The sequence below is a fragment of the Malaclemys terrapin genome, chromosome 11, assembly GCF_027887155.1.
Source record: "Malaclemys terrapin pileata isolate rMalTer1 chromosome 11, rMalTer1.hap1, whole genome shotgun sequence".
Lineage (NCBI taxonomy): Eukaryota > Metazoa > Chordata > Testudines > Emydidae > Malaclemys > Malaclemys terrapin.
Window position 1 is genome coordinate 34,010,577 of NC_071515.1, and position 16,779 is coordinate 34,027,355.

Below are 16,779 nucleotides of genomic sequence, written 5' to 3' on the forward strand. Positions count from 1 at the left end.
TTGTCTCGCACCTTCACCCTAATCCTCAAGATAGCTCTGTGCATGGTCTGACCATGGTGGACAGCAATTAGTTTTGTTGAGGGAAGATATGCCAGCCATTGGAACACACAGCACACCCCAAAATACTAAGGCCTGCCCTGCTTGTTAAAATTATTGTTCCTCTCTGAGGCTGGAACTGGGCTGGTTGTTGCTTACTCAGGCAGTAGGCACTCCCACCATTGACGCAGACATGGCAGCTACTACAAGGGGAACTTTTCTTTTGTGCCTAGCTGCACTTTTAGGAGTGCACCCTGTAGTCCCCCCTCATCCAGCAGCTGCTCCAGCATATGGAAGGTATGGGGCTGAGCTTTATTGCATTGAGTGCGAGTTCTACTGAGATTGCAGCCTGCCGCTTTCCCCAGCTAGTGACTGCCTGTCCCTCTCCATCCTGCTTGGAATCTGAAGAAATGGGAGGGAGCCTAGAAACCCATTACCTGCCCTAGACCAGCCAGGTGAAACCATCTCATCCTAGCCTTCCTTTTCCTATGTGCCAAGGGATACTTGCTCCTCCACAAAAGCAGATAGGGAGACTTGCGCACTTCAGGAATAAAAGGGGAGCCATTCCTAAGGGATCCCCAAACCCACACCAGAGGAGCCTGCTATCCAACCAACCACCCCATACAGGATGAGTCACCTGGCAACACCACTGTCATCAGAGGTTGCATGGTGCCTACCTGTCACCAGTGCTGCTACTGTTAAGAACAACTGCCAGATAGGGATGCGCCGAGGAGCAGAAAACACTGTCACAAAGGAGGGGGGTGGAAAGACTGTTGAATTTGGGGAGGACTATAGAACTGCTAGATGAATTATTTTTGTGGGGGTGAGGAGAAGTTCAGAATGTGAATTGTATTAATAGATGGTTTTGGAAGGTAGAAGGTTTGTTTTATACAGATGTGTCACCAAATTAGGTGGAAAACATTTGAGGGAGCCCCTTGTTAAAATGTTGGCATCTTACCACTGTTTTAGAGATTGCAAGTTTGGGGAAAGAGATCTGGAAGGGTAAGCGTTAAGTGATAATTACCACCATTGAGTTCTTGCATGAAATCTTGATATTTAAAAGCAATTTTTGTAATAATGGAAGGCTGTCTGAATATACTATGTAAATATCACTTGGGTTTGGAAGCTGCAGGACCTGATTCTCACTTACACTTTACCCCATTCAGTAGTGTTAAGGGAGTTGTAAAGTGGGTAAAAACACATGCTACCAGAGTAATATAAAGGGGCCTTAGTGTAACTGAGACCTAGGTCCACTGAAATTAAGAATACTTACTCAAATTTAGCAGAACAAATTCACACTTATGATTTCCAATAACTTATTTAATGTGGACAGGTTTCAGAGTAGCAGCCGTGTTAGTCTGTATCCGCAAAAAGAAAAACAGGAGTACTTGTGGCACCTTAGAGACTAACATTAGTTAGTCTCTAAGGTGCCACAAGTACTCCTGTTCTTCTTTTAATGTGGACAGTGTATCCAGTGCTGTATACTGTACAAAAATAGATCCAGTCCCTGCCCTCAAGGGCTTACAGACTAAGGACCTGATCCTACAAATGGTGATGGGATCTGCCCGCATGCAGTCATTTGCAAGATCAAGGCTTAAAGGGACACAAATGCACCTGAAAACCCAAGAGAGAATACCAGTTGTTGTCACCCACAATTATTCCAAGATCACTTCTTATTGGCAACATGACAGAAGTGGGCTTTAAAGAGATTTGAATAAGTGGTAGGAGGCGGTGACTTGTTAATACAACAAAAGTGATATATTATTTCAAATGTAAAATGAAAGATGTAAAATCTGTGCAGTGCTTGCATTTGGGAACCAACCACGGGGCCCATGCAAGAGCCAAGATAGATAGAGAAATTATTTTTAAAATCATTAGTGTTCAATATGTCTTAAGAATACTTTTGAATAGAAAGATGGGTGTGATCAAAATGTTGATATACGTACAGATTTCATAATCACGCACTGGATTTATGTTCATTTATGGTTATATCACATATCTGAGGGTGGGGTTGGACCCTTTGTGTCAATTTACCACTATTCATAGGCCTGCAAAAAGTAGCAATGGCAGCTTTCAAGGTGTCTAAATTAATTTTTAGAAACAAGCAAGGTGACAATGCTCTGATGTTTGTTCTTAGTGATGCTGTTCCAGAGAGTGAGTTTCACTAGAAGGCTCATTCACCTTTAGAGTTTCTGCTGCTGTTTCTTTTTTGATTGCCATTCCTTGGTAGTGGCAGCGGGGCCAAAGAACAAAGAGTTGCCCGAAAAGACACTCTAGCAGCAACTCTCAGATCATCATCTGTTCTCTGGTAAAATGTGTTCATACTTTTCCAGCTATCTCCCATGTTTGTCAACTAGATGCTGGAAATTTGATGATTAAAAGCAGAACTTTTCAGTATCTGTGCAGAAATTTTATCCAGTGAAACTCAGATTAGTCCCAGATGGGTCACAGATGCATTTTTTTAAAAATCTGAGGCAGTGATTGTTAGCTCTAAAAATGTTTGTTAGTCTCAAATCAAGCGGTGGAATAAGATCCTATAGCAAGTTATCTGAAGAGAAATTGTCTAAAATGTTAGACATACTTTCCTGTGCTTTGAATTTTTCATGTACCACTAAATAGAAAGGATTATGTAATTCTCCCATGTCACTTGCTATGGCATCACTGGGATATAACGGATTGTTTAATATCCTTTACCTGAAGTTCCTACTTCAGGCATAACTTCCTCTCAACTACAGCCATGGGCTGAAGGATTTGGACCCTTGGTTAAGGATAATAATCTATGGACTTGATAAGACAAGTGATATAGGTGTGAACTCCTGCCAAGTAGAGTGAGAACTGATGTGAAAGAGGACTCTCAACTTTGTTTAAAAGCGAGACCCTATAATTTGGTTTGGTGCTAGCGTCACTGATCTCTGAATCTGAATCCTTTCTGCACCAACAAATGTGGCTTATAGAACCAACAAGGCTCCTCCAAAGCTATCTTTCCTGAGCTGCTTTTTGCTTGTCTTCTATGTTAAGTCCCATAAGTGGTTTTCCCCTCTGAATACTGCTCGATGGAGGAATTCCTCCTGCCAGCCCCTTTTGCATGTTCTTCCAGATGCCATGACACATGCTCCGACTTCATTCTTAACGTGTCCCCAATATTTCCATCTTCTTTTCTGGATAACTGTGGAGATAAGGGGTCATTTAACTTTCGGACGCATCTTGGCATTTTGTTATAATTTCATTCCATTTCTTACCTAGGGCTTTCCTGAGGTATTTGCTTTTGAAAGCCTCTTGATGTCTAGCTGTCCCTTTAGTGGATTTCCAGCTTTCTCATCACTATATTAAGATGGAAATAACAATTTAGTTGAAGATTTGTCGTTTAGTCTTTAAGCTGTAGATTTTTCAGTAACCATAATCTTGTCTAAGATAGGCTACTGCCTTGCTAATTTGTGACATTATTTTCTTATGGACATCTCCATTGGCTTGCAAGTGACTACCAATGTACATGAACTGACTCACATTTCTTTGCTTTCTAACTTAATGCTTGAGGTGGGAGTTCTTGGCGTTCTCATTTTTCGTAACTAACTTTGTTTTTTCATAGTGATTTAACCCAGTGGTTTTTTGTGATGCTAGACAGTCTTTTGGTCTTTGCTTGTCTGTCACACATCAGTCATGATCTGATCTGTTTTATTGTGTTTTGCCAAATGCACTGTAGAATGTTTTGTACTGTTTCAGGTTTTGTAGTTACCATGAAAAGCTAGCCAGTTTTGCCTTAAATATGTGTTAGTACTGGCAGTGTTACTTAAATTTCCTTATTTACTAAAGGGAATACTGTAAATACTGAGGTAGCTATTTAGTTACCTATGAACCCAAATTGTACAAATACTTAGCTAGTATGGTGCGTAATATCTCAATCTATCCCATCAAAAAGAGCTGGAGCAGCTCACAGCGGTAAACGCTATGCCCATTATTGTTGGTAGTAGCAGCTGGCTAGTTTTTCAAATGGTGACCACTGTAAAAGGGGCAGAAACTATGTACTGTGATTGCGGGACACCATACACAGTAGTAACACATCAATTTCTTCTCTTTAATTTTGCCTTCTTCCCTTTAGATTCATTAGCATTTGGCTGTTATTGAAAAGGTTATTTCTGTGCAATATGGCCATTCCCCCCCTCTGTCATTAGATGTATAGTATGTGTCAATATTACCTCTGGGGGGGACCCTTAAATTCTTTGTTCTTTCAAAAATGGTATTACATAGTGATACTGTCATTTTATGTTGTAATCAGTATCTTTATTATTAGCATTATTTTAACTTCATATTCTGTAGCCTGTCTGTACTGAATAAGGATATTTTCTGACCCTTTAACAAGATATCATCTTTACTCCGAAGTTATAATGTTCAGTATACAGACATCATTATATGTCTGCATTTAGAAAGCATATGGCAAAACAATTATAATGTATTCCAGTAAAGACTGAAATTTTGTCCACCCTGGCCAATAATAATATTGCACTGGCTCAGAGCCAGGAATGCCAAGTTTTGACTTGTGTATCCCAGAACTATTTTAGCATCCTAAATCCCAAAGGAATTTTCTCTTTCCCGCTGTCTCTCCCCTCCAACCCTTCCCTCCCCTTACTTTTCCTCACCACTAAAAATGCCAAGTATAAAATCCTAATGAAAACTGACAAAATCCTAATAAATAAAAATAAAGTAATGAAAATGTTCTTCAGAAAAGTTATTCACACTGACAAGTGACTGACTTCAATAGCCAATAGTCCATCTTCACTGGCGTCAGCAGGAGCATAAACGGTGCATATTTTACAGTGTATTGCCCTGGAATCTGGGCCACCGCTCCTCATTACCACATAATTGCAGCTAACTCTAACAGGCTTTTGGCACCCAAAAAACACCCACCTTTCAATGGCCCTCGTGATCAGACAGGAACAAGATTGGGTCCTACAGCAAGTTGCAGGTGGGTTCCAAGGAAATGAATAGACTATCGTTATCCATTGTTGAGTACAGTGGTATGTAGTTAGTTTGAAGACAGACAAATATTGATTGGAAAAGAATGCTGTTCTGGTTCAAGATATCAAAAGATTTTCAGTGAGCTTTGCTCACTTGAAAGAATCTATAATGTATCATGATACAGACTGGCAAGAAACCACTGGGAGAAATTCTTATTCTTGCCTTGTTCAGGGTGGGTGGGTGGGTAGTAACAATGGTTGTAAAGTGTAGATGTGGCCCAGCTTTGAAGTGTGTTGCTTGTAGTATTTGTTGTGTTTTCCAAGAAACTGCTTTAATCCATGACCTAGTACTTGATATTTTTTTCCTTATGGGTAAATTTTTCAAAAGGGCCTCTTTCCCACAGAAAGAAAGAAAAAAGTAAGAGGGACCTAGGCTAAGTTGCCTAGACACCAAAAAATGTTACTGTGTCTTTTTGGCTAGTTGGTACTAGATACAATAAAACTTGGTTGTTTCTCACTGTCATTCCCAGCATGAATAACTTGAAATTCAGAGAGACACTGATGGTGCCTCTGTCTTTTGCCATGGCTGATTACAGTCAGTTTGAGTCCTGCTTGTCCCTGCACGTTGCAGTGCCTGTTAACACCAAGTTGTTTGATTCCAAAAACAAGCAATATATTGGTGGTGGGGGTGAGACATTTTCACTGTTAATTCAATCTTGAGCTCTAGCAGCCCTAGACTCCAAGAGAGGCAAAAGTGGCTGAAAGCTTGAACCTTGCATTTTTGTTAGAAAATGACATATTGTGGGTGTTGATTTAGCTTTTGAGTAGGTACATTTATCAAATTGACTGATAGACCACTTGGTCTATTACAATATATGTATTAAAATGTATCTAGCTTTCTCTCGGACCCACATTAGCAGCTAATTGCATTGTTTCCCCTGATCTCTGGATTTAAGGGAGCACTTTAAAAGGACTGCTGCATGCTCTCAGAACTTCTGCCCCCCATTAGGAAGGTTCATCCTTTCCCAGTTCATCCTGGGTAACTGGCCACCGTCAAACATCATAATCATGGCCACTTGCCTTTTTCTCAGGCTGCTTCTGCACTTACAGGCTTCCTGATCGTATAATAATGTGGTTTTCCTTGCTGGAGTAAATTTTCACCAGCTCTACAGCTAAGAACTGGCTGAGTATGAGATAGGTTAGGATAGTAAATAGACTTTACCTGTATATGCTCCTCTTCTAAAAAGAACTGAACCACAAAATGACAGGCATTTCTCTGACTGCCTATGCAGTCTGTTACATAGATATAGTAGGTAAGACTGTAATATCACCATCTGGTGACTCTGGTTTTGGGCTCCAGGTCCCAGTCTCACCTTCCCACCCAAAGATTCTTGCCTTTGGCACTTGGGGATCCCAGGGAGCCACTTTGTCATTCCCCTCTCCTCCAGAGTATGATAGATGATGACTTCCTGTTCCCCAAACAGCCCCACGGTTAGGATGATGGGGCAGGCTTGCAGAACGTCAGGTTCCTTCCACACAAGGTGGCAGCAGGGAGCTCACGAGGATGTAAAAACCAAATTCACAGGTCTCATTATGAAACAGTTGCATCAATTTTTGTGGAGCTTTGCTTTGAATATTTAGGCTTATGCAAATCTGAAACAAAAAACAAGAATAAAGGGTTTTGAAATCCCATAAACCAAAGCCGCTGTGCTCCTGTATGAGCAGGAAAGTCTTAGCAGGGAAATTAAATGTCTTACGTGATGGCTTTGATGTAAGCCTCTGCTCTGTCTGTGTGTCTGTGAGTGAGAATTGTATAATTCATATTTATGAAAGGTGAAAAAGAAAGCCAGATCTTAGACACCTTTACCACATATACTGCAATCGTAAATAGTTTGCAAACTTTTCTATCCAGAGCTTGGATGAGTCACAACTATCTACCGTACTGCCTAGTTGCGCAAAGTTGGGGAGGTCATTAGGTTAAGTTTCAGAATGTCTTTTTCCATTTGCTAACATCAACACACAGAAATAAATTGAGGATGTCCTACACATGTGTGTACTTTGAGTACTATAAGCTTAATGCAAACATAGTAGAGCTGTTGGGTGATAAAACATCATGAATCCGATCTGTGGCTTGATGAATCCTATTGAGGAATATGGGTAGCTATAACTGAATTCCTAAAACATTTATGGACAGTAGTGCGATATAGCAAATGTCATGTTGAGTATGTTGCACTTGGAATAAAATTTACCCTTGGCATGCAGGGCTAGCACAAAGTCCCCCATGTCACTTAAACCTTACAAGGGGGCTGTGCCAGAGGACAACCAGCTGCATGGCTATGCAACGTCAGTGCAGAAGGACCAGTTAGGTACAGTCTGGGGGATGTTTCGGAGCAGGCCAGCCGAGGGGCTGTGGATCCTAATGTATCCCATGAGCCCAGCGCAACTAGCGAGGACAGGCTGTGACTACTATTCTAGCTCAAGTACGGCAAGGCAGCCCCATACGGTGACCCTAGATTGGGTAGGTGAGTTTCACCTCCCTAGCGCCTCCATATTTCCTTCCCCACATAGAAGTCGAATACTCAGGCTTTGTGCAGGTGGAGTGAATTTCACTCCCTGTGCACATGGCATATCCACCTACACATTTGTTAAAGGCTGTGCAAGGTACAGTACCACTGATTGACTATTCTAATATTTTTTTCATTTACGTATTAAAGACTGACTTCCGCTATGCATTGATTAAACAGAATCTGTGGCAAAGTACTGAAGTGAAAGATGAGATGGTATTCTCGTAATAAATCTCATTTAAATCTTTTCTATTTCAGACATGTGGGCTTTTTTTAAAGATGAGTGTAGAAATCCATTGCTATTGTTAATTATTCCAGAAAATAGACTTTAAAAAAATCTAATTCCAATTATATCTATTAGTGAACAATATGGGGAAGTTTTTAACACCTGTAAATTCCTATGGATGCTAAACAAAAACTATGACACTCAATGGATTAAAGCCCAAAATGTCAAATGCAGATGCTTCTAGTTAAGTAGCTAAATCCAAATTTTTGCATCTAATTATGTGGAAGCAGGTAGGTGAGGGAAGATAAAACCTAATGGATAGAGCTGGTCAGAAAATATTTTGGGGGTTTTCCCCTGTGGAAAATTTAGACTTTTCGGTGAAAAATAAAAAAACTGAACATCTTTGTCAAAAACTTTGAAATGAAAACTGAAATATACAATTTGGAAATGTTACCAAGGTGCCTCATGTCCCCATTCTCCCCTATGGGTTTGGTTTCCTAGCAGGACTACATCTCTGATGATACACCACGGTCTCCTCTCTTGGTGAGGCTTTGGATTGCACAAAGGGAATCCCTGTCTGTGATGAATCATGGGAGATGAGGTCCAGTTGCATAGAGGAGAATGGTAACATGAGGCAGTTGAACTACAACTTCCATGAGGCATCAGAGTGGCATTTTCAAATTGAAACTTTTTGGGTTTTGGATGTTCCTCTATTATTTTTATTGTATTTATTAATAATAACAATAATATTTATCATTTAATCCACCCACAAAGTTTAAATTTTCCATGGAAAGCAGACAGTTCTTATGAAAGATGTTTTTAAATCAAAATCTAAATTTTCTGTCAAATATTTTTGACACATTTTTTGGCCAACCTTACCTGATGGACGCAGGTGGGAGTTGCTGAGCTTGGAGGATGACCTTGCCACTCTGGTGACAATCTGTCCCTTCTGTGATCTCATTGAAGTTCCTCCACATATGTTGTTGGGGTTGGGGAATGAACTCATTTTGGCATAATTCTTTTCTAAGCCACACAGGCATTTCACAAGTAAATTATACTCATTCCATCTGAAATGAATCCCCCTCCACAATGTGACCCTGTCCCCGACAGGGTGGTCCAGGGCTATAGCTGTTGGGGGAGAATTTTAGGGTGCTGGATTTTAATGCAAAGTTACAGGGTGTCTAGATGATCTCCGAGGATTCCATACGCCTCTCTACATCTGGGTCTAACTATAGGAGAAAATACTGCATTACGGTGAATGACTGGAAAGAGCCATCTGTATGACCTTTTTAGATGGCTGCAAGACTGACCAAGATCTCAGCAGATACTCTTAGGTTTTCTCCATATAAGAGAAATTTGCTGCTTAAATTATTCAGCTAACGCAGAAACAGAATCTTTCATAGTGAGGGGATCAGTTTCTGTGTGTTCCCTGGCCAACCCACCTCACACTACTGATCTGCTTTATAAACAAGAAATATCCAATCTAGGAGGAGATTTTCAAAGGCACTAATGGTAGCTAGGTGCCTAAATGCCATGAAAAGTCAATGAGAAATAAGTCATTATATGTATTGTTGTTTCATGGGAATTTTGCAGAATTCATAATTTTTAACATGCAACGTGTTTTTTTTTTTTTTTTTTTTTTTTAACCTAAACACTTTTAAAAAAATCTAGGACACATCTCGGCATGACTTATCCTGCTATTTGGTTGTGCTGCTGTATTTATGGCACCTTCCTGATTTAATTTGGTTTTGTTACATTGTATAATTTAATCATGTGTGATATCAATCTTAAGGTCACAAAAAATAAAATTACAATGGCTTTCTTTGTGGCCTCTTTACCATATCACTTACCCCAGTTTAATTGCATTACCACCATTTAAGTTCCTCCTGATTTATGTTAGTTTGATGTCAGTCAGCTCCTAGCATCTTGTTTCATCTGTTTGAATCCTCTGAAGTCTTTTGGTACATACAGTGGTGGTGCATTAGTGTAGTCAACTGAACTCAGCAGTCTTTCTTTTCCTCGCTCACGTAGGGAAGGTCTGGTTCTGTGTAGTAATGGTTCCACCAGCTGCAAACACCATACTCTGCTTCAGCCAATTGTAGGTTATTAGGTCATGAGTGCCAAAAATTATGAGTAGTGCTTCAATTTGCATAGTTATTATCCACACATCATTCAGAGTGAATAAAAGCCAGATTGTAAAATAATTACGATTTCTTGAAGTGGAGCCAGCCCCACAAACGAGATCCATCAGTCTTCATTAATTTGTATACAGTTCTTTTAGCAGAACAAACTTTCTGAAGGTACTCGCATGGGAATGTTGAGGCAGCTGCACAACTTTTATTTTGAAGAAAAAGTTGAGCCTCGGAACAGCGTGTTTGAGAGAGAGAGAGAGAGACTGCATTTAAGACTTTGACCAGCATGTGCAAGAAGTGTTCTCATGGCTGGAATACTCTAACACATTTTTACCTGGGTAACACTTGGCAAAGTTTCACATTTTCTTTCCACAGCTGAAAGGAATCCAGTACAATTCCCTGCTTCGATCAACTTGACTCCAGTGTTTTTGCATAGCCTGCATGGTTTGGTAGTGCACAGACGTGCCTGTCTTATGTGGCCTCTATGGCCCTTTTTTGCTCAACTGTCAGAGAGAGGGAGGGAGTCTTTCCCCAGCACCAAAAAATCATTCTGTGTGCTCTCTGCAGCACAGTAGCTAAGAACAAGTTTCCAGATTACTCGCTGGGTTTTTTGGAGTTATTTTCAGGAAGAAGTCATTCCCCCCCCTTTAAATGGATGATTGTGTTACAATCAAGAAAAAGCATCTCCAAAGACCTATTTTTAGGTAAGTGATGCTCTTGTTACTTTGAACTGAAATGTTCCAGACTTTCCCCCTACATGCTTATTTATTAACTTAAGTTGATAAATATACAGAAACAAAGAAAATAGTTCAATGGATTGAGCCTCAAGTTTAACTTGGTGTGTCCCACTAAAACATTAGATGCTTTAGTAACTTGGAATTGTTCTTTCAGCTTATATTGAAACTTTGTGGAAGTTTTTTTTTTTTTTTAACTTCATCAACTTTTTCAAGTTTTTTTTTGTGAGATTTTCCTTGTGAAAGAGGCATGACACTTGAAAAACTTTTTTTATTTACTAAGCCTCTGCAGTCTCTGAATGTTTTCTGAATTATTAAGCCTTTTAAATGCAGAACATTGTTCTTGCTTGGTTTGGCTGATTATGTCTGAATGGCAGAATTTTCATGCTGGAAATGAGACACCTTTTAGAGTGAAGTAGCTTGCTCACAGGGACTTAAAGCCAAGTTCTACATGTGATTAAACTATGCATTTTATAGCTACCTCATAGGAATAATTATTCAGATGGGGAAGGAGATAGATTAATGAATCAGAACTAGTTTTGTGTTTTGTGTGATCTTTTCTATATATATTTTAATCTATGAAATATCCTGGTAATTTAGGAGATTGTTTTTATTTTATCTCTTTACTTTCTGATTTCTGGTATATTTAATTAGTTGTAAAGGTCCTTTGGTGTAGATCTGGCTAACATCATCATATACTCCAAAAATCCCCTATCTTCCTTCCTGACTTGTCTAGCTTGAAAGCTAGTGAACTGGCATGGGAATAGCATTTTTCTACTGCTTTGAACAGGGATTCATGGCTGTAAAAAACAAATAAAGCTACAATAGTTCACGCTTTTGTTTATTACTACTGACACCCTAAAGACAGCTCTCAATCCTACTGGATGGAATATGATGACATTGATAGGGTATTGTAGCCAGAGTGTTGATATGCTAGATAAATATAAGATTATAGATGGCCCTATAGCATGTACAGGGTTGTAATTTAATGGTGTCATAAACTATGCAAATGCAATAATAATTGGTGTCTGAGCTTCAGAGGAAATTCAGACAAGTACTTGTACCAGGATTTTCTATTGTTGTTGTTTAAATATTGGGGGGAAGGAAGGGGATGGATTCTTTAGAATATGATACCAGCAGAAAATCAGAACATTCTAAGGCATTGTATAAATTAAATAGCTGGAATATCACCCGTAAACTTGAATAACTTGGATTTTGTGGATTTTCCACACAATATTCACGATGACTAAAACTGAATATGTTGCATTTATTTGATCAGACAAATATTTTTAATGTAAAAAGGTTTTGACTGAAGATTAAACAATGTGTAATATTTTCTTAATGTGACACCTTTCCATTCAAATTAATAGTTTCAGGCAAGTATATATCTGTTCATACATCTATAATTATTTTTAAGATGCTCAGTAATTATCCAATAAGCTTTGACAAATGTTGTCTAAAACACACATTCTTCACTCTCTTTTGAAGCAATTATAGTCATGGGTGAATGAGTATATTTTCCTGGTATGTTCAGAGCACTTCTGTGATGACTTTAATTGCTGCCAGAGATCAAAGCTGGTGTAGCTAAGTCAGAGACACGTAGTTTACTGTAGCTACTTCATGGAATTTTTCCCAAAGCATCTTCTGGGAGTAAATGCTAAACGGACAGAGTATTTCTATTGATTACTTTTTACTTTTATTATTCAGCATTTCTACTCAAACCCATTCCCCCAAATTTGTTCTAAATGATGAACAGCTAATTGCTACTGCTGGCAACTTCAGGGCCGTAGAACTAAAAAACCCTAACATGGACGGCACCCTAAGATTTCACTGAGTAGCAATTATTTCTCAGTGACAGGAACTCTGTATATACTACAGAAATTTAAGTGTTCCCTCAGTCAAGACCAAACAGGAACAAAATCTCCTTGCAACATAAAAATCGTCATGTGCAGGAAATAAAGATGTTATCATATGAAATATTGTAGCTATGTTGGTCCCAGGATATTAGGAAGATAGGGTGGGTGAGGTTATATCTTTTATTGGACCAACTTCTGTTGGTGAGAGAGAGAGAGAGAGACAAGCTTTCAAGCTACACAAAGCTCTTCTTCAGGTCTGGGAAAGGTAGTAAGAGTGTCACAGCCAAATTCAAGATTTAGCAGATAGAATATGTGCTAACTACTTATACTAAACTAAGGGACCATTCAAGTTGAAGTGGCCAGTTAAAACCCCTGTAGTCATAGTACAAAAAAGAGGGTTATTGGGTTACTGTTTGTTGTAATAAGCCATAAATTCAGTGCCTTTATAGAGACGATTTCTAGCAAAATTATAAATTTATTAAACTGTGGGTTTTTTTGTTGTGTTTATTTTCCTTCAAAATTTGGGGACCATTTGTCTTGTGAAACAAAGTACGTATACACCAGAACTGTGACGTGTTAGACCACAGTTTTTAAAACAGGTATTTCTGAAAGTACAGATTAGATGATTTTGTTAGGTACAGACTATAAAGTTGGTAGCTTAATTATTCATTCAAAGACTTTCCCCCTCAAAACATGTTGATCTATCAGCCCCATTAATACAAAAATTGTATTATCTGGCTATGCCCTGTCTCTCATTTTTATCAGACACTTTAAAATACATACAAATCACCACTGTTGAAAGCTATAGTTGATCTTAACAAGTGCATATGAAACACTTTCCTTATTAACTAAAGTTGCATTCACAATGGATGTACAATTACATTAATGTTAAACAAGGCTGGACAAACCAGTTCTGCTAAAAATAAGAATAAAATTGAATATTTGCCCCCCAAATAACCTTCAGTCACTAATTCCTTATGACAAATAACACTCTGAGCAGGATAAGGGAGGAGAATTATATCTTCTAGAGGTCTTGATGCATCTTAAAGCCTACAAATAAATAGGAAATAGAATTTCAAGTTCATTTTCACACATTTGATACTAAAATGAGAGAGAGGCTGGTCTTGTGGTCCTCTCTAGCTGGGCCAGAAATGGAAAGTACCAAATATTTCTTATATATGTGCATGTGTGGGGAACTCTTTAAAAATTCCATACAGCTTTCGAGACCTAAGACATTCAGATAAGCCTCCAAAATTTTGCAGTCTTATCAAAACCAAATTTCCAAATATTTTGAGATTCACCTATCCCATAATATTAAAACAGTTTGATAAACAGAACAAGGAATTTAAATAACAAAACTCATGGCTTGGATATGCATTATTTTTATACTAATATTCATTACAAGGACGTTCAGTATTTATTACTAAATCTGCTACATCTTGTGCATGTAGGGTGGGTGAATTACTTCAGGTAATAATCAAAATCAACTTTCCCAAGAAAAGCAGTTGGGTCCCCATAGCTGCAACTTTTAAAACTGGACTGGAAAAAAGCCTTATAAAATACATTGTAGGGAATAAATTCAGTGCTGGCAAGGGCATGGAGTAAATGACCTAATAGGTATTTTTATTCTCAAATTTCTGTCATTTTAATGAAAATATAAACCAACCCAAATTTTTGCTCAAAGCGTGTATTGAAGCTAATCCTTTCCCCAGTTGGAAACCATTTACCTTTTTTTTTTTTTCTTCTTCTTCACGTGACTCTGGCTTTCCTGGTCCTGCCTGAGACTGGGAGCAGAAGGATCACAGTACCATGGGAGATACTGTTCTTTTGGTATCTCCATGCTTTCTGAAATAAATTCTTTCAAAGAAACTTTGATCTTGTGAGACTTCCAGAATAAAGGAGGTTGGGTAATAAATAAGAATTTGCATTTGTTATATAGTACCTTAGATTCAAGGATTTAAGTGTGTTTTTAAAATACAAATGCTTTATCTTTACAACACTTCTCTCTCTACCTCAATGCCTCCCACACATACCCACATCCCAGAGAGCCTGACTAATACTATTCCAATTATACAGATGAGGAAACTGAAACACAGGGAGGTTCAGTGACAGAGGAAGTTGTGTCTGAGCTGGGACTAGAACCCATGTTTGCTGGTACCCATTTCAATACCTTAACTATAAACTCTGCTTTTCTCCCTAGAAAAGCATCAGTGCTTTGGATGTTTACTCTGAACTGAATGGCCTGAGCCTACAAACATCTAGTCTTTCATCCACCAATAATTAGATAATATATTTTCCTACCGATGTATCTGATCAGGATGCAATGGTGGGGATGAGTCTATGCAGAAGGTTTGGAAGTTCACTTTAGATAAGTGTCCCAAAAGTTGGCTGCTTATCTGAAACTGATGATAAATTTTTGAGACTCGCTCCTCTTTCCTATGCATGGCTCCTCTTTACTGTTATCTTTTAGTAGTACTCATCTTCATCTCTTTGAATCCACAATCCACCTAATTTTAAAGACTCATTGCAGAGTAGCTTCCCAACTAGATCACATCTGCTGCTGACCTTAAATTTCTACCTAGTGGTCAGGGGACTTGAATTCAGCAGGTGGTCAGGATCCAGCAGACAAGCTGTCTACCAGGCAATGCAATTGGACGTTCAAAGGTGGGCAGTCTGTTAGAAAGCATTTCTCTGCTCCAATACACCACTTTCAGATACAGACAAGCCTCAAACTTCACAAAATTCTAAATGTTAATGCTATTTCAGGGCAGATAGCTTCCTTAACCATTGATGTATAAGCTCAGGAAAGACCATTATTTCTATGTAAAATACTTATATGGCTGTAGTATCAGAGCACTTGACAATCTTTAATGTAGTTCTCCACAAACACCCCTCTGAGGTGTGGAAGTGCTCTTATCCTCATTTTACAGAGTCTCTCTGTGCCTCACTTCCCTAGATGACTGACTCCAGGTCACACAAGAAGTCTGCAGTGGAGCAGGAACTTAACCCCAGGTCTCCCAAGTGCCAGGCTAGTGCCCGAATTACTGGGCCATGGTTCAAACCTGTAATCTTGACTTTGGCTTCCATACTTGAGACACCAGCAGAACTTAATCCTTTAGCCACCTATTCTCATCTGCCATGGTCAGAGATAGGCCAACACCAAAACCGTTTGTCTTTCCCACACTGCAAAAAAAAAACCTCCCTCCAATTTTAGTATTTTGGATAAGAGCTAGCTGGATCCAAACCACTCTGGCTTGTGGCGTCCCAGCCGGAGCGGATAAAGCACATGACCAATGTGGTTGCAAGCTGAATCTGAATCCTGTTTATTGCAAGCTTTCTTTTATAGTTTTTCTCAACATTACATAACACAATTAGGCTATAATAACACATCTACGGATTGGACAAGAAGGAGAATCATGTGTTTATCACATGTATAGCCCCACACCGATTGGTTCAACTGTTCCTTACATAAGGCCATGATTTGTTTACCTCATCTTATATAATACTAGACCACCAGGGGGCCTTACATAAGGCCATGATCATCTTATATAATCCTAGACCACCAGGGGGCCTTACATAAGGCCATGATTTGTTTACCTGGCAAGTGTCCCATCGTGACCCTTACCTCCTCATGGAACTTTTCATTAGGTTGGTGTATTGATGATACATCCCCACACCTCCCCCCTTTTTCTTAAATAAGGCCTATAGGAGGGTCCAACTAACATTAGGACAATTACTAGCCACCTGACTACTTTTTTTTTTTTTTGAACCTATAAAACTGACGACAGGTGACATTTAACAACTGGGAAATATATGGAGAACTATTAAAAAACATAACATTACATAAATACCCACGAAAACCATTGGGGTGTAAATAAGGATAGCCAATAAGACATGTTCTAAAGGGATCCGATGGGGTGGCCATGGACAAGCAAAAAGGGCTTCTTGGCCAGTCTGGTTCGCCCAGGTGATACAAACATTTTGTCGTGGGTTAACAAAAGGTACAGAGTTTGGACATACAAAGACCCCTGCTCCTATAATAAGGAGTCCGAACAAATAGAAGTACCACATTATCAGGTGTCTAGGCTGTGACAAACAATAAGTGCAGGTCCGGTGCTGCGGGGTCCTGTGGATCCGGTGTCACTACTGGATAAGCCTCGGGCGCAAATTCCCCCTCTATATGGGCTTCCCTAATAAGTCCGTGCCAACGCCGTACGGAGTCCGGGGGGCCCGAGCCGCCCGGGATATTGTCCGAAGCATGTCGCAGGGTGGAAACATC

At 39.3% G+C, this 16,779-nt stretch overlaps 1 protein-coding gene across 5 annotated transcripts in view; it reads left to right on the plus strand.

Moving 5' to 3' along the window:
* PDE1A (phosphodiesterase 1A) overlaps positions 1–16,779 on the plus strand; it is a 267,331-nt gene that overhangs the window by 52,161 nt on the left and 198,391 nt on the right. The window contains exon 1 of one of the 5 annotated variants that reach the window (XM_054044524.1): positions 10,219–10,614. The exons of the other annotated variants lie outside the window; for them this stretch is intronic. Within the exon in view, the coding sequence (XP_053900499.1) occupies positions 10,562–10,614 (53 nt within the window). The 5' untranslated portion in view covers positions 10,219–10,561. Of the gene's footprint in view, positions 1–10,218; positions 10,615–16,779 lie in introns of those variants that run through there. 5 annotated transcript variants of the gene reach the window in all.